This window comes from Brassica napus, chromosome C1 (genome assembly GCF_020379485.1).
Source record: "Brassica napus cultivar Da-Ae chromosome C1, Da-Ae, whole genome shotgun sequence".
Lineage (NCBI taxonomy): Eukaryota > Viridiplantae > Streptophyta > Magnoliopsida > Brassicales > Brassicaceae > Brassica > Brassica napus.
The window spans coordinates 40,003,992-40,022,208 of NC_063444.1; the positions used below are offsets into that span (position 1 = coordinate 40,003,992).

Here is an 18,217-nt window from a genome sequence, read left to right on the forward strand (position 1 = left end):
AGAAGATGTGACCCACCATTACGACGTTCTTGAAGGATGGTTCAGTCAGCATTGGTGGAACGCAAGAGCTGTTAGAGCAATCTTATTGGTGAGATACTCACTAAGTATGTCACTAATATAAACTTATCTTAAACTAAAGTAAATTTATATAAACTTTTTAACATATGAAATCTTAATATAAAATTTATAGTTTTAGTACTATTACATTAATTAAAAACTTAATATACTATTATATCAAACTTCAATTATTTCAATTTAAACTTTTAATAATGAATTAGATAGATATTTTATTTTAAGATTTATAAAAATATATAAAAATATTTTTAATATCATATAAAGTATAAAGAGTAGGTGTTTTTATTTTATTGACAAAAAAATTTGGCCAATTATAAAATGACATGTGTAATTTGTCAAGGGTAGTGAAGTGGCACATGAAATAAGTGTCCAGCGAGATTTCTTCTATGAAGCCATTGAGTTTTCTGATAGGTTACCGACAAGGAACGCTATGTTTTTTTTTATTTAGACTATTTCTTAGAATCTACATGTAATTTTACATAATTTAATTAGAATATCTTTATTTTTTATTTCAAATGCAAATTGATATTTTTTTAAGAAAAAATCTACTCAACTCCTGGAAAAAGCTTTTCAGAATCTTTGAAAATTTTATTGCAGAAAATTAATTAATTCAATTATAGTTATCATAAAATATAATTAGAGACTAAAATTAATTTAGCTTTGATTGATAAACAAAAACAAAAATTATATAAATTTAATTATATTTAACGATAATAACAATTTAATTTTTTTATTCAAATATAAAATAAAAATATTATACTTAAATTATGTAGAATGATAAATGACAATCAAAAAATTTATCAAATGACCGATGAGATATATTATTATTTATTTTGCTAAACATTTTAATAACAATATGGGTGGATAAAACCATATAATAGTAAAATAACATAATCATTCTTAATTTAATCCATTAAAAATGAAAAAAAAAAACACTCAGTGGAAGTACAGATCAAATTCTAGCTTCGACTGAACATTCTCTGCAAAAATAAATGTTACATAACATTTATGGCAACAAAAAATTTAAACTTCAGGGTTTATCCTTTGGGTTTTTCGGTCTGCAGCAAAAGTCGTAACCGATATTTTGGGACTGGCGGTTTGTCCAGTTCACCAGTATATATGAAGATTTAATCTGCTGGTCCGGTTCAAGGTTGTAGAACTTTAAACCGTAAAGCATAACACGCGAATACGAGATGTTGATTCGAGTGCCGCCGAGCCTTATCCGATCACTTACTCACTCTCCAATTTAAGACCAAGACTTTCGCGTGAATTCTTGAAACTAGAATTGGTACGAGGTTATTATACTATGAATCCAATTTAAGACCAAGACTTTCGGGTTATCAAGTAAAATAGGCATCAACCATCTCCACACAATCAAATATTATGCAATAACTTTCATGTTTATAAGGCGATCACAATATTATTTTTTGCATATAATTTAATGGGCACAAGCTTCTTCAATAGCTGCAACACTTTGCTTCACATCCACTCCCATATTGCAGATATTGGCAAGTGCTCCTGCATACTTCATATCGTATTCCATCTTTGCTCCACATTGATTCTTGAAACTTTTAACCTGTGATGTTTTATTCAATATATATTTGTTTTAAGGGTCTTTAAGTGGAACACAAGTAACAATAATTGATAAGGGGTTGTTACCAGAGTCTTGTAGCAGTCCCAATCATCTACAACAGGTTGTCCTGTTGTTCTTGTGGAAGTTAAGAGATCTAAGACATCGGTTTGTTTGAGTGAAAGTCTAAGAATCTCTATAATGTTCTGATCGATTTGTTTCCTGTGATTTATTTCCTCAAGCAGATTCTTCTGAGCTTCTTGTCTTTGAGGTGACCCCACAGGAGCTTTTTGAATCTGAGAGATCAATATATAGTGAAAAATCAAAAACAGACACATCTTTCGTTAATGTTTCAATCTTGAAAGATCAGGACTTCACCTTCGTCTCAAGATATAACAGAGGGATATCTCGCGCATCGACCTGTGAAAGCAAAGAAACAATATATTTAGTTCATATGATCTCCCTTGGACCACTTTCTTTCCTTCTTATGGTTATAACTTCTTATACACGAAAAATCAATAGACCTTATCCCCGTAGTTTTCGTGTTCTGCACCATCATCAGCGCTAGATTCAGTATCAAATAGTTGGATTTTGCGGGATTCTGCTAAGAAAAGAAGAAGAGCATAAAGAAAAACAAGAACTTGAAAATGACCAAGAAAAGACATTGTCGTAATAAGACTTCTAAAGAACTGTTTTTTTTTTCTCTTGCTGTTGATGTTCTTGAATATGGTAGTATATAACTCGTTTATATAGAAAATTTCTTTGAGTCATTTGCGTATTAAAGTTTGAGCCTTTGGATGCAAAAAGTAACTCATAATATTAAACCCACAAAAAGTAACTCATAATGTTAACTTCTGATGTCAATGTAGTATTTAAATTTGCGTATTAATGTTAATTGCTTTTGTTTGCTAGCTTCATTTTTGAGATAATTGGATAAATAGGATATATATAAATTGATTTGTATGATGACAACTTTTTTTCTATAAATCAATGAGGAGTTCTTCCTCGTCTGGCGAAGTTGCTGCTCTGTTAGTGCCTAAATTTCAAGGAGACAAAGTTGCTTACGATGAGTTCAATGGAGCTTCATTTAGTGGCACAGTTTTCATGGCTTTTTTGACCGATGCATCGATTGATATCTTGCTTTAAGTGTACTAAGATTAGGAAAAGTCGTTCTTATGGTGGCCTAATGGGTAACTCTTTTGGCAACCCTGGAAGGGTTTTTCCTCAAAACAGATCTTCTTCTTAACAACATTGGTGTTTTGATTGTCTACATGATCATCATTGGTATTTAAAATCATCTTCTAGTCTAATAAACAATCTGCTGCTACTTTGTTGAAGCTTACTCTTCTCTGGTTGTTGTTGAAGGTGATGTGTTGGCTGGAAAAAAGAAGAAGAAGATGTGACTCACCATTATGGTGTTCTTGAAGGATGGTTAAGTCAGCATTGGTGGAACGTAAGAGCTGTTAGTGCAATCTTATTGGTGAGATACTCACTAAGAATGTCACTAATATAAACTTATCTTAAACTAAAATAAATTTATATAAACTTTTTAACATATGGAATCTTAATATAAAATTTGTAGTTTAGTACTATTACAATAATTAAAAACTTAAGATACTATTATATTAAACTTCAATTATTTCAATTTAAGCTATGAATAATGAATTAGATAGATATTTTATTTTAAGATTTATAAAAATATATAAAAATATTTATAATATCATATAAAGTATAAGGAGTAGGTGATTTTATTTTATTGACAAAAAAATTTGGCCAATTATAAAATGACATGTGTCATTTGCCAAGGGTAGCGAAGTCGCACAGGAAATAAGTGTCCAGCGAGATTTCTTTTATGAAGCCATCGAGTTTTCTGATAGGTTACCGACAAGGAACGCTATGATTTTTTTTATTTAGACTATTTATTAGAATCTATATAAAATTTTGCATAATTTAATTAGAATATATTTATTTTTTATTTGAAATGCAAATTGATATTTAAAAAAAAAAAATCTGCTGAACTCTTTGAAAAAGATTTTCAGAATCTTTGAAAATTTTATTGCAGAAAATTAATTAATTCAATTATAGTTATCATAAAATATAATTAGAGACTAAAATTAATTTAGCTTTGTTGATAAAAAAATACATATAAATTTAATTATATTTAACGATAATAACAATTTATTTTTTTTTATTCAAATATAAAATAAAAATATTATACTTTAATTATGTAGAATGATAAATGACAATCACAAAATTTATCAAATGACCGATAAGATATATTATTATTTATTTTGCTAAATTTTTTAATAACAATATGGGTGGATAAAACCATATAATAGTAAAATAACATAATCATTCTTAATTTAATCCATTAAAAATGAAAAAAAAACACTCAATGGAAGTACGGATCAAGTTCTAGCTTCGACTGAACATTCTCTGCAAAAATGAATGTTACATAACATTTATGGCAACAAAAAATTTAAAATTCAGGGTTTATCCTTTGGGTTATTCGGTCTGTAGCAAAAGTCGTAACCGATATTTTGGGACTGGCGGTTTGTCCAGTTCACCAGTATATATGAAGATTTAATCAGCTGGTCCGGTTCAAGGTTGTAGAACTTTTAACCGTAAAGCATAACACGCGAAGACGAGATGTTGACTCGAGTGCCGCCGAGCCTTATCTGATCACTTACTCACTCTCCAATTTAAGACCAAGACTTTCGCGTGAATTCTTGAAACTAGAATTGGTACGAGGTTATTATACTATGAAACCAATTTAAGACCAAGACTTTCGGGTTATCAAGTAAAATAGGCATCAACCATCTCCACACAATCAAATGTTATGCAATAACTTTCATATTTATAAGGCGATCACAATATTATTTTTTGCATATAATTTAATGGGCACAAGCTTCTTCAATAGCTGCAACACTTTGCTTCACATCCACTCCCATATTGCAGATATTGGCAAGTGCTCCTGCATACTTCATATCGTATTCCATCTTTGCTCCACATTGATTCTTGAAACTTTTAACCTGTGATGTTTTATTCAATATATATTTGTTTTAAGGGTCTTTAAGTGGAACACAAGTAACAATAATTGATAAGGGGTTGTTACCAGAGTCTTGTAGCAGTCCCAATCATCTACAACAGGTTGTCCTGTTGTTCTTGTGGAAGTTAAGAGATCTAAGACATCGGTTTGTTTGAGTGAAAGTCTAAGAATCTCTATAATGTTCTGATCGATTTGTTTCCTGTGATTTATTTCCTCAAGCAGATTCTTCTGAGCTTCTTGTCTTTGAGGTGACCCCACAGGAGCGTTTTGAATCTGAGAGATCAATATATAGTGAAACATCAAAAACAGACAAATCTTTCGTTTATGTTTCAATCTTGAAAGATCAGGACTTCACCTTCATCTCGAGATATAACAGAGGGATATCTCGCGCATCGACCTGTGAAAGGAAAGAAACAATAGATTTAGTTCATATAATCTCCCTTGGACCACTTTCTTTCCTTCTTATGGTTATAACTTCTTATACACGAAAAATCAATAGACCTTATCCCCGTAGTTTTCGTGTTCTGCACCATCATCAGCGCTAGATTCAGTATCAAATAGTTGGATTTTGCGGGATTCTGCTAAGAAAAGAAGAAGAGCATAAAGAAAAACAAGAACTTGAAAATGACCAAGAAAAGACATTGTCGTAATAAGACTTCTAAAGAACTGTTTTTTTCTCTCTTGCTGTTGATGTTCTTGAATACGGTAGTATATAACTCGTTTATATAGAAAATTTCTTTGAGTCATTTGCGTATTAAAGTTTGAGCCTTTGGATGCAAAAAGTAACTCATAATATTAAACCCACAAAAAGTAACTCATAATGTTAACTTCTGATGTCAATGTAGTATTTAAATTTGCGTATTAATATTAATTGCTTTTGTTTGCTAGCTTCATTTTTGAGATAATTGGATAAATAGGATATATATAAATTTATTTGTATGATGACAACTTTTTTTCTATAAATCAATGAGGAGTTCTTCCTCGTCTGGCGAAGTTGCTGCTCTGTTAGTGCCTAAATTTCAAGGAGACAAAGTTGCTTACGATGAGTTCAATGGAGCTTCATTTAGTGGCACAGTTTTCATGGCTTTTTTGACCGATGCATCGATTGATATATTGCTTTAAGTGTACTAAGATTAGGAAAAGTCGTTCTTATGGTGGCCTAATGGGTAACTCTTTTGGCAACCCTGGAAGGGTTTTTCCTCAAAACAGATCTTCTTCTTAACAACAATGGTGTTTTGATTGTCTACATGATCATCATTGGTATTTAAAATCATCTTCTAGTCTAATAAATAATCTGCTGCTACTTTGTTGAAGCTTACTCTTCTCTGGTTGTTGTTGAAGGTGATGTGTTGGCTGGAAAAAAGAAGAAGAAGATGTGACTCACCATTATGGTGTTCTTGAAGGATGGTTCAGTCAGCATTGGTGGAACGTAAGAGCTGTTAGTGCAATCTTATTGGTGAGATACTCACTAAGAATGTCACTAATATAAACTTATCTTAAACTAAAATAAATTTATATAAACTTTTAAACATATGGAATCTTAATATAAAATTTATAGTTTTAGTACTATTACAATAATTAAAAACTTAAGATACTATTATATTAAATTTCAATTATTTCAATTTAAACTATGAATAATGAATTAGATAGATATTTTATTTTAAGATTTATAAAAATATATAAAAATATTTATAATATCATATAAAGTATAAGGAGTAGGTGATTTTATTTTATTGACAAAAAAATTTGGCCAATTATAAAATGACATGTGTCATTTGCCAAGGGTAGTGAAGTCGCACAGGAAATAAGTGTCCAGCGAGATTTCTTTTATGAAGCCATCGAGTTTTCTGATAGGTTACCGACAAGGAACGCTATGATTTTTTATTTAGACTATTTCTTAGAATCTATATCAAATTTTGCATAATTTAATTAGAATATCTTTATTTTTTATTTGAAATGCAAATTGATATTTAAAAAAAAAAAATCTGCTGAACTCTTTGAAAAAGATTTTCAGAATCTTTGAAAATTTTATTGTAGAAAATTAATTAATTCAATTATAGTTATCATAAAATATAATTAGAGACTAAAATTAATTTAGCTTTGATTGATAAAAAAAATATATATAAGTTTAATCATATTTAACGATAATAACAATTTAATTTTTTTTATTCAAATATAAAATAAAAATATTATACTTTAATTATGTAGAATGATAAATGACAATCACAAAATTTATCAAATGACCGATGAGATATATTATTATTTATTTTGCTAAATTTTTTAATAACAATATGGGTGGATAAAACCATATAATAGTAAAATAACATAATCATTCTTAATTTAATCCATTAAAAATGAAAAAAACACTCAATGGAAGTACGGATCAAGTTCTAGCTTCGACTGAACATTCTCTGCAAAAATGAATGTTACATAACATTTATGGCAACAAAATTTTTAAAATTCAGGGTTTATCCTTCGGGTTATTCGGTCTGCAGCAAAAGTCGTAACCGATATTTTGGGACTGGCGGTTTGTCCAGTTCACCAGTATATATGAAGATTTAATCAGCTGGTCCGGTTCAAGGTTGTAGAACTTTAAACCGTAAAGCATAACACGTGGATACGAGATGTTGACTCGAGTGCCGCCGAGCCTTATCCGATCACTTACTCACTCTCCAATTTAAGACCAAGACTTTCGCGTGAATTCTTGAAACTAGAATTGGTACGAGGTTATTATACTATGAATCCAATTTAAGACCAAGACTTTCGCGTTATCAAGTAAAATAGGCATCAACCATCTCCACACAGTTAAATGTTATGCAACAACTTTCATATTTATAAGGCCATCACAATATTATTTTTTGCATATAATTTAATGGGCACAAGCTTCTTCAATAGCTGCAACACTTTGCTTCACATCCACTCCCATATTGCAGATATTGGCAAGTGCTCCTGCATACTTCATATCGTATTCCATCTTTGCTCCACATTGATTCTTGAAACTTTTAACCTGTGATGTTTTATTCAATATATATTTGTTTTAAGGGTCTTTAAGTGGAACACAAGTAACAATAATTGATAAGGGGTTGTTACCAGAGTCTTGTAGCAGTCCCAATCATCTACAACAGGTTGTCCTGTTGTTCTTGTGGAAGTTAAGAGATCTAAGACATCGGTTTGTTTGAGTGAAAGTCTAAGAATCTCTATAATGTTTTGATCGATTTGTTTCCTGTGATTTATTTCCTCAAGCAGATTCTTCTGAGCTTCTTGTCTTTGAGGTGACCCCACAGGAGCGTTTTGAATCTGAGAGATAAATATATAGTGAAACATCAAAAACAGACACATCTTTCGTTTATGTTTCAATCTTGAAAGATCAGGACTTCACCTTCGTCTCGAGATATAACAGAGGGATATCTCGCGCATCGACCTGCGAAAGCAAAAAAACAATAGATTTAGTTCATACAATCTCCCTTGGACCACTTTCTTTCCTTCTTATGGTTATAACCTCTTATACACGAAAAATCAATAGACCTTATCCCCGTAGTTTTCGTGTTCTGCACCATCATCAGCGCTAGATTCAGTATCAAATAGTTGGGTTTTACGGGATTCTGCTGAGAAAAGAAGAAGAGCATAAAGAAAAACAAGAACTTGAAAATGACCAAGAAAAGACATTGTTGTAATAAGACTTCTAAAGAACTGTTTTTTTTTTCTCTTGCTGTTGATGTTCTTGAATACCGTAGTATATAACTCGTCTATATAGAAAATTTCGTTTAGTCATTTGAGTATTAAAGTTTGAGTCTTTGGATGCAAAAAGTAACTCATAATATTAAACCCACAAAAAGTAACTCATAATGTTAACTTCTGATGTCAATGTAGTATTTAAATTTGCGTATTAATGTTAATTGCTTTTGTTTGCTAGCTTCATTTTTGAGGTAATTGGATAAATAGGATATATATAAATTGATTTGTATGATGACAACTTTTTTTTTATAAATCAATGAGGAGTTCTTCCTCGTCTGGCGAAGTTGCTGCTCTGTTAGAACATCATTATCCCAAAATCTCTTAAAGGGTCTCTTAATTAATTTTTAATAGTTTTTAAAGTGTAAAAGTGAATTAAGAGACTTAGAAAGAGATTTGAACATTAAGTGGTTTATTGCAAGTCTATTAATTATGGGTTCTTAAAAAAAAAATTATAAAACAATTTTATTACAACAAACTTTACCAATATGCACAATCAAAAAACTTCAAATTGATCAATGATATTGTCATATTGAACTAACCAGTGTATAATAAGTTACACTCATTACTTAAAGACATTAGTGTATAGGACATACCCACACAATTCAAAAAAGGCCCGGAGATATAGAGTGGAAAAACGTAATGTGGAAGCCATGTTCTGTAAACTATTATGCTAGCTAATAATCCAAAATTACAAAACCAACGTTAGAGAAATAAAAGAAGTACCTAGAGCCATTGTCGCCAAGGCCATGTAGCCAGACAATAGTAGCTTGATTCTTCCCTTTGGGCCTAACCACATGAGTTTTCCCAAACTCCACCGCTCTTCTCAAATTGCTGCCTGCAAATAAAGTTGCACCAGGGAGTTATTTTCCTTATTACCCACTCACTCAAGACCAAATCAATAAGCAAAACAAGAGAGGAAGACACTAACTAGAACCAACTGCAGCAGCACCAGAGAGACTCATTATGGATGACAAGCAACGCTGAGAAGGACCACTTGGTGAAAAAAACTCTGCAGTTAAACTAAAACACCAAATTAGTTAACACACCACATTGATTCCATCAGAAAAAAAAAACAAATACGACATTGTGTCAAACCAATAATCAAAAGAGATATAAACCTTTTAGAACTTCAAAATTGACACAAAAACATTTAAAAAGACATAAATTTTATCCCTTTGTTTCCAGCTATCTATTAACCTCTAGAAACTTGTAAATAGAGAAGATTCATTAGAATATAGAGTCCGTTCGGACGCTTCGCCAGAAAAGTACATCAAAACGAAACAATTGGTGAGATACTCACTAAGTATGTCACTAATATAAACTTATCTTAAACTAAAATAAATCTATAAAAAAATTTTAACATATGGAATCTTAATATAAAATTTATAGTTTTAGTACTATTACATTAATTAAAAACTTAATATACTATTATATTAAACTTCAATAATTTCAATTTAAACTATGAATAATGGAACTTGTTAGATAGATAATTTTATTTTAAGATTTATAAAAATATATAAAAATGCTTTTAATATCATATAAAGTATGAAGAGAGGTGATTTTATTTTATTGACAAAAATTTGGCCAATTATAAAATAAGATGTGTCATTTGCCAAGGGTTCTCATGAGGTTCTAATAAGATGGGTGCAGAGGAACAGTTGTTAAGCTTTTGATTTAAATTTAAAATTTTCATTTATTTTAATTACATTTTAAGTCTTAGATACTTTTTAATATATTTTCATTGGAGCTGCTTTTATTCTTCTCATTACAACTGTCACGGGCCGAGGACATGGAGATGGACCTTGCAATGCAAGCTGATTACTCGTTGCTAAGAAGAGTTTCTCAGATTTTTGGTTGCAAATGTTGCTAGTAGATGTTTTAAGATCCATTTTTCATTTGATCAATAGCTTACTGAGAGGCCGACATGTTCTTACCGAAAGGCCAACATTGATTTTACAATTAAAACAAAGTCACACACTCTTATGATATTTTAAGAATAACTATTACGATATGGTTGACGGGATGTGGTAGCTCGTTTGGTAAGGACCTTGGGGGCCAACTGTCATGCTCCCGGGTTCGACCCCAGGCGGAGGGGAACTGCCCATCCTGTCATCAAATGCGGTATTGGGTGTTGGGCCTTGTCCCCAGCCCAGGTAAAGCCTTCCCGGGTGAAGTGGACCGCTGCCTAACCGGGCCCAGGGAATGACCCGCGAAGCGGGGAACCCTGGATTATCAAAAAAAAAAAAAAAACTATTACGTTATGAAATCGTAATCGTAATTGTTGTGATCTACGTCAAGGTTTTTATACGATATATCTTGATTTTGAGCCGATAATTTCTTCACAAGGAAATTCAGATGCACAAAGAGAGGGAGAGAGAGAAACAGTGGATCGTAAGATGAGTACACATGGTTGTTATATAATTCAGGCAAACTTTTGCTTGGAGAAACAGAGAAGCAACATAAAAGATCTTGCGTCCTTTGATTGATTAATTGTTCGAAGAATGTTGCCTAATATTATTGTTCGAAGCCTGTTGACTCTATATTATTTTAACCCGTGTGACATATACCAAGAATCTTGTGTCCTGGTCGTTAACTGCCTTATGAAATTATTATGGGTGGTGGGTTCAAACAACAAATTTTTATTATTTCACTTTTTCTCAAAATTTAATTAATGAGATACAATAGATACCATGCGATATTTTGGGTGGTAGTTTTGGAGTATATTTAGGAAAGATATTAGACAGTATATGAAAGATTTCATATTTTTGTGATTTTTAAAACAAAATAGATGAAAAAGGCAGAACGTGTAACCTAACCTAGGTAATATAGAATACTAGATGAATAATGGGTTGGAAATCTATTCTTCCATACACATATTATTAGTTAATAGTTAGAACATATCATTATAAGACATAAACAAAACAATGTAGATTCCAAAACCAAAAACTGAGCAGTCAAGTTTGTGCTCTGAGGTTATGAACTTTTGGATTGAAACCTCGGAAGAAGGAATAGAAGGTTAGGAGGTTTGCAAATTTGGATAGTGCTAGATTTAGATCAATACAATATATATTTGAAAATGCTTATGTACATATGTGCTTCTATGAATGGAAGCGTGGACATAATTTGTGGTTAAAATTGATTTCCTCTTTCATTATGACTGAGAAGAACATAGCGGAATGTTTAGCCTTAACAAATAGAACTCCGCTTCTTACATCTCACTGGAATCAAAACCCTCCCCAAGTGCCCAAACAAAGAAAAACATCTCAGGGGGCAAAAAGCCAAGCCACCACATTCACCAAAACTCAAAACTATTAATTTATAATATAAACGGTGAATATTATGAGGGTTTAGTCAGCTGGTCCGGTTTAAGGTTGTTGGGATAGGATTTCTGTTGGTAGTTGTTGTACTGAAAGTTGGGCTCTTTTTTGTACCACCTACCATTGTTGTTAATGAAACACAGCTCTTCCTGACCTTCCAAACCCTCAACCTCATGGACTACAGGTGGTGTCTCTTGGCTTGGGTTACCAACAAAGTGCAGCTGCTCTTGTGTGGCTTTATCAGCAAGGAGGATGTCTATGTTATCCTGTAGAGCTTTCAACTTCTTCCTCATCTGCTTATCATCTGTTCGACTGCCTCTGTCGTGGTCTCAACTGTAGACTGCATCACTCTTTACCATGTTGTCAACCATCTCCTCTGCATCTTCCTCAGTTCTCCCCAAGAATAACTCATTCCTAGCTGTATCCAGTTTGGCCATGTACTTAGGAAGAGCACCACGGTAGAATGTGCTCAGCAAACTCTCCTTAGAGAAACCATGGTGTGGGCATTGAGCTTGGTAGCCCTTGAATCTCTCCCAGGCTTCACTGAAGCCTTCCAAGTTCTTCTGTTGAAAGCTGGAAATCTCATTTCTCAGCTTAGCAGTTCTTGAAGTAGAGAAGAACTTCTCCAAGAATGCTCTCTTGCAATCATCCCAAGTGGTGATAGAGTCGCTGGGTAGGGACTTCTCCCATTGACGCGCCTTATCCCCCAAAGAGAAAGGGAATAACTTGAGCTTTAAGGCATCTTCGGATACACCATTGCTTTTTGACAACCCACAGTAGCTGTCGAACTTGTCCAAGTGATCAAGTGGGTCCTCTAGAGCCAAGCCATGATACTTGTTGTTCTCGATCACGTTGAGGAGTCCTGACTTGACCTCAAAGTTGTTGGCTGCCACAGCCAGTGCTCAGATTCCCAGTATATGACCATGAATGTTGGGCCGGTCATAAGTACCAATGGGTCGAGCTGCCCGCGGTTGGTGTTCTGCCCCTTGCGGTTGATCTTCCATATCAATATCGAATCTCTGCAAGTGGGCTTGTTGTTCTTCTTCTTTTCTAGCTCTAGCACACTCCCTCTCAAAAGCTCTGATGTCTGCTACTATTGGAACTAGGTTTGATGGACCCCTGCTCCTCAAGTTCATACACCTGAAAGTAAAAGGTAGGTGAAGAAGAAGAATCAGTAACAAAACAAAATTAAAATGACTTAGTCTCAAGCAAGTGACTAAATCTCAATGTTTAAATCTACTCAGAATTTGGCAACGGCACCAATTTGATGTTAGGAGTTTTCAAGGCTCCTAAGACAAATGTTGTAGTATAAATGATTGTCGAAACAGTTCTGAGGGATATCAAAGCAATGAGAATGCAAGTACTCACTTAATCTAAGTGCAACCGATAATTTAAGAGGTTTCTAAACTAATGATTAATGATAAATGAAATGATTTTCTTTACTAAGGGAAAAGAGAACTCATGGGCATAGGGATTAGACCTTGGGTGATCAAGTTTCGAACTAAGGATGGCAAACGATCAATCAAACTATCAACCTTAAGCTTAGACACAATCTTAAACAAACTCTATGTCTAGATGAATGTTCATTTGCTAATATATTTCAAACATCAAATGTCTTTGGTTGAATAATATGAAAGCAATCATTACTAACAAGTCTATTGGCTATCTTAACACCTTTAACAACAAATGTCTTTGGTAAAGTATGTTAAAAGCTTAGGAGAGTTATCTCAGACATTTCATCAAACACCTTGTGGGTGGGAAATGTCTAAAAATCAACTTTTGAGTGGCCAACTCAGAAGATGCATTATGAATACTCTACTAGCAAGAAACAAGAATGATCTACACTAAAACATCCTAAAACTAACCTAATCACCTTTAATCTCCCTAACCCATGAATTCAAAAGGTGATTACTCACTAATCTCCATGATTCCTCTTAAACCCATGGTGGATTTCAGATTAATCATGTAGAGAAATAGATAAGAAATCAACAAGAACACAAGATGAGAGCAATGAAATCTGAATCAAAAGAAGTTTTTCTAGTTGTTCTCTGGAAAAGAGATTGTCAGCCACTGATGGCTTACAAAAGATATAAAACATAGGTTTTGAAAGTAAAAAACGTGCATAATGAAATGACCAAAAGGCCCTTGAGAAAACATGAGTTCGGCCAAACAAATAGACGCGGAGCGACCTCGGCATGTCGCTGCGAGAGGTCGCTCCCGGGTCGTTTCTTCGCGAGCGACCTGGCTGTGTCGCTCTGAAGACGTCGCTCCCGGGTCATCTCCTCGCGAGCGACCTGGCTGTGTCGCTCCGAAGACGTCGCTCCCGGCTTCGTTTTGTGTCGTCTCGCCATGGAGACGCAAGCGACCTCGGAGCGTCGCTCTGGCCAGGTCTCTCCGGGATGTGTGTCACAGCGACTTCATGGCGTCGCTCCGGTGAGGTCGCTCTGGTGCGCTGCTCGTCCGTTGATCGCTTTAAACACTTCTTTTGAGCTCCAAATGCGCCCAAATGTCTCCAGGAACTCCATGTGGTACTCCAATACCTAATAGAGACATATGTATGCAAAATGCAACGTAGACATGGCTAAACCCTAATCTATATGATGAAAATGCACATGAATAAATGGATAAGACAATGTAAATATGCAAGATATCAATAATTGATTTCAGAAGTCAATGTGTGTTATTGTAACCTAGTTGGTGAGATTATGTGTAACCTTTTAAACCGGTTAAACTAGTTCTCTGGTTTATTTGGTTAGCTTGACCGATTTGATTCGATAGTTTATGTCCCAATGATTTAGAATTCTAATTTGATTAGATTCTAAAATTAACATAATTATTCATAATCCAATTAAAGTACATATAAGATATGTATTAGTTATATTTATCTTTTATATTCGATATAAAATTTTAAATATAAAGTTAAATTGGATAAAATTAATTCCTCAATTAATTTCAAGTATTTTTGATGTCTACCCAATTTTATCAATCATCAAGGCTTGTTTCGTTGTAAGATGGGCTTGCCAAAGCTAGGTGTCTGCAATTACATGAGTGAGGTGAATGGTAACGGTTACCATGTGAAACAAGATTGGTTTACTTGACTAGGCTATCAAAACGGTTTTGGGCTTAGAGACATAGGTTGGATAAGACATAAGATGTCGTCTGACAACCAAGAATTATATTAGATATAATTAGCAAAGTGTTGCTTACCTAAATAGCTTTATATTTGGGCAATGAGCCAAAGCTCACTCGGATTTTAGTGAAATATGGATCTTGGATTATTATATTCATTTGAGGAAAATGTTTTGAATATAATATGAGTTTTCTTAATTGTTGAGATTTCCCTAATTCCTGAACATCATATTAATATTCATTATTCTTCTATTCCATCAATGTTAACTTTTCACAAACCATTTTCATTCCAATATGCCCTTGAGAAGAACAAATTGAATGAATCAAATTTCCTCCATTATTGTCGAAACCCGATAATTGTTCTCAAGAAAAGTTTAAACCCTACTTGGAAGATCTGAAAAAAAAAAAGAAAAAAACTTTCGAAACATCGTCTAGGGGTATTAATGTTATAGAAGTAAATGTTACTACTTCTGTCTGTACTTCTTGGGTATTGGATACCGGCCGTGGTGCTCATACTTGTACGAATATGAATGGCCTAAGCAACAGTAGAATTTTGGAGAAAGTACAAGTGGACTTACGCTTGGGAAATGGAGCAAGGGTTGCTTCATTAGTTGTGGGAACATTTCACTTGTCTTTGCCTTCGGGCTTGGTTTTAGAACTTAACAATTGCTACTATGTACCTGCTATAAGTAGGAATATATTTCCATTCCTTGTTTGGATTTGGAAGGATTTCAGTTTTCGATCGAAAACAAGTGTTGTTCTTTTGATCGTAATGATATCTTTTATGGTAGCTGTCCATTAGAGAATGGACTTTATTTTCTAAACCAAAGCATGTCTGTCTATAATATCAGTACCTAAGATTCAAGTCTAACGACACGAATCAGACATTTCTTTGGCATTTCTTTGGCATTGTCGTTTGGGCCACATAAATAAGAAACACATTCAAAAGCTTCATAGTGATGGACTTTTGAGCTGATTTGATTATGAATCCTATGAAAAATGTGAATCTTATTTATTCGGTAAAATGGCTAAGGCTCCTTTTACTGGACACGGTGAAAGAGCCAAAGACTTATTGGAACTTATACATACTGATGTATGTGGACTAATGAGTATAAATGCTAGAGGAAACTATCAGTACTTCATTACATTTACTGACGAATTCAGTATATATGGTTATGTCCATCTAATGAAACATAAGTCTGAATCTTTTGAAAAGTTCAAAGAATTTCAGAATGAAGTACAAAATTAGCTTGACAAGAAAATAAAATATCTTCGATCTGATCGAGGTGCAGAATATTTGAGTCAAGCGTTTAATGATCATCTGAGAGAATGTGAAATTGTTTCACAACTCACTCCTCTAGGAACACCACAATGGAATGGTGTGTCCGAAAGGAGAAATCGAACTTTATTAGATATGGTTCGGTCTATGATGAGTCATACAGATCTTCCACCATCTTTTTGGAGATACGTATAGAAACGTCTGCGTTTACGCTAAACAGATGTCCATCAAAATCAGTTGGGAAGACACCATATGAGATGTGGACTGGAAAGGTTCCAAATGTGTCTTTTCTGAAAATTTGAGGTTGTAATGCTTATGTAAAACGTATGTTTACTGATAAGCTTGGACCTAAATCTGATGAATGCTACTTCATTGGTTGTCCTAAAGAAACCAAAAGTTATTACTTTTACTACCCCACCGAGAACAAAGTGTTTGTTGCTCATAGTGGTGTTTTTCATGAGAGAGAATTTCTTTCTAAGAAGAACAGTGGGAGTAAAGCACAACTCGAAGAAGTTCGAGAAACACAGGAGATGGTTTCATCATCTTAGAAAGATGATCAATTAGATTTACGAAGAGTCGTAGAATCTACACATGTGGAACCTGGAGTGTGTAGGTCCGAAAGGACTCGTCACGAACCTGATAGATATGACGTTTGGGTGGCGAATCATCATGATCTATTGATAATAGAAAGTGATGAACCTACGTCCTTTGAGGAAGCTATGATGGGCCCTGACTCCAATATATTGCTTGAAGCAAACATCTCGGAGTTGGAATCTTCGTTTTAATGAGGCAATCAAAGAGTTTGATTTCATTAGAAATAAAGAAGAACCTTGCGTTTACAAGAAGACTAGTGGGAGCAAAGTTTTCCTTGGTGTTGTATGTAGATGCCATACTTTGAGGTTGTTTCTTAATGAAAGACATGGAAAAATCTACATATATCCTTGGAATAAGAATCTATAAAGATAGATTAAATAAGACTATTGGATTATTTCAAGATACTTGTATCAATAAGGTCTTACATAGATTCAAGATGCATGATTCAAAGAAACGCTTTTTGCCAATGTCTCAGGGCATAACTCTTAGCAAGACTCAGTGTCCTTCGACACAGGATGAGCGAGAGCGCATGAGTAAAATCCCATATGCTTCTGCTAAAGGATCTATCATGTATGCCAATTTTTTTTAAATGACAAAGGTGATTTTCGATCACGAGTTGGTTTCATCTTTTGCCTTAATGGAGAGTGGTGGGTTGGAAGAGTTTCAAGCAAAGCACCATAGTATAGTCTCAATGGATGCAGATGTTGTTGATCCATTGACCAAGCCTCTTCCATGGCCTAAGTATGAGAGTCATACTGCAGCCATGGGTACTAACTATCTTAAGATATGATCTTGGTTTTAGTGGGAGGCTTTATGTTTATGATATGATGTTCATATTGACATACATTTGATTATGTATTCAAAATAATGAAATTGTTTCAGATTTATTTGATTATTGGATAATTAAATAAAAGTCTTAAAAATAATTTATATCATTTTTATAGGTCATCAAGTATGTGACCTGATCATGGAAACCTATTAGTGAAAATGGCATAAATTATTGAGGTCCCTAGTCAAGGTTGTTAATATGGGACATTAATAACCAAGAATGACTAGTATGTGAGGTGATTGATGACTAAGTTTCATAGAGTCATTCAATATGTGGTATTGAAGTCAATCACATGGATATGTGTTAGAGGATACATGATCGGACTGACCCGCTAATGAGAACTCTACAAGATTTTTATATGAGTGTCATAAGAGTTTCTCATTACGACTATAGAGTATAGTCCTTAGACCTGAGTTCGTCACGATTCTCTACTTGTGGATTAGTTCACTTTGACCTTGTCAAACGTCAGCCGTAACTGGTGATTATAAAGGCATTGATTAGGTGTTCTATGAAGTTTGTAAGGAACAGGGATGCAACAAGATGGGATTTGTCCCTCCCATATAACGGGAGACAAATATCTCTAGGCCTATCGAAGATTTGATACTAGAAAATGCATGTCCGTGCTCAAACGAGGTGAATG

The 18,217-nt window shown here is 33.7% G+C and overlaps 1 protein-coding gene and 1 non-coding gene across 5 annotated transcripts; one reads left to right on the forward strand and one right to left on the reverse strand.

The window, feature by feature from the left end:
- Positions 1-1,510: 1,510 nt before the first annotated feature.
- LOC125580249 (vacuolar-processing enzyme delta-isozyme-like) lies at positions 1,511-11,792 on the reverse strand. 4 transcript variants are annotated; one of them, XR_007318008.1, is made up of 5 exons: positions 8,220-10,421; positions 8,074-8,115; positions 7,785-7,991; positions 4,761-7,701; positions 4,481-4,677 (listed from the first exon to the last, which is right to left on the reverse strand). XR_007318008.1 is itself a non-coding variant. In XM_048744497.1 (4 exons), exons 1-4 carry the CDS (start codon positions 8,358-8,360, stop codon positions 7,564-7,566), a joined length of 528 nt encoding a protein of 175 aa, XP_048600454.1. In that variant the 5' UTR covers positions 8,361-10,421; the 3' UTR covers positions 4,481-7,563. The 4 variants fall into 4 exon arrangements, 1 of the variants encoding a protein (XP_048600454.1); XR_007318009.1 differs by adding an exon at positions 1,511-1,651 and having other exon boundaries at positions 1,735-7,991; positions 8,220-11,792; XM_048744497.1 differs by having other exon boundaries at positions 4,481-7,701.
- A 443-nt stretch (positions 11,793-12,235) lies between these two features.
- On the forward strand, positions 12,236-12,342 carry LOC125581001. The gene has a single exon (XR_007318712.1). It is a non-coding gene; the product is annotated as a small nucleolar RNA R71 (small nucleolar RNA).
- The last annotated feature ends 5,875 nt before the right edge of the window (positions 12,343-18,217 follow it).

What these genes read in the sequence shown, in the direction of transcription:
- LOC125580249 (XM_048744497.1), bottom strand. Translation starts at nt 8,360, where the DNA reads ATGTCTTTTCTTGGTCATTTTCAAGTTCTTGTTTTTCTTTATGCTCTT. An exon ending in TGTTATATCTCGAGACGAAG is followed by an intron (nt 7,992 to 8,073) that starts GTGAAGTCCTGA and finishes TTTATCTCTCAG; the next exon opens with ATTCAAAACGCTCCTGTGGG. An exon ending in GGGACTGCTACAAGACTCTG is followed by an intron (nt 7,702 to 7,784) that starts GTAACAACCCCT and finishes AAAACATCACAG; the next exon opens with GTTAAAAGTTTCAAGAATCA.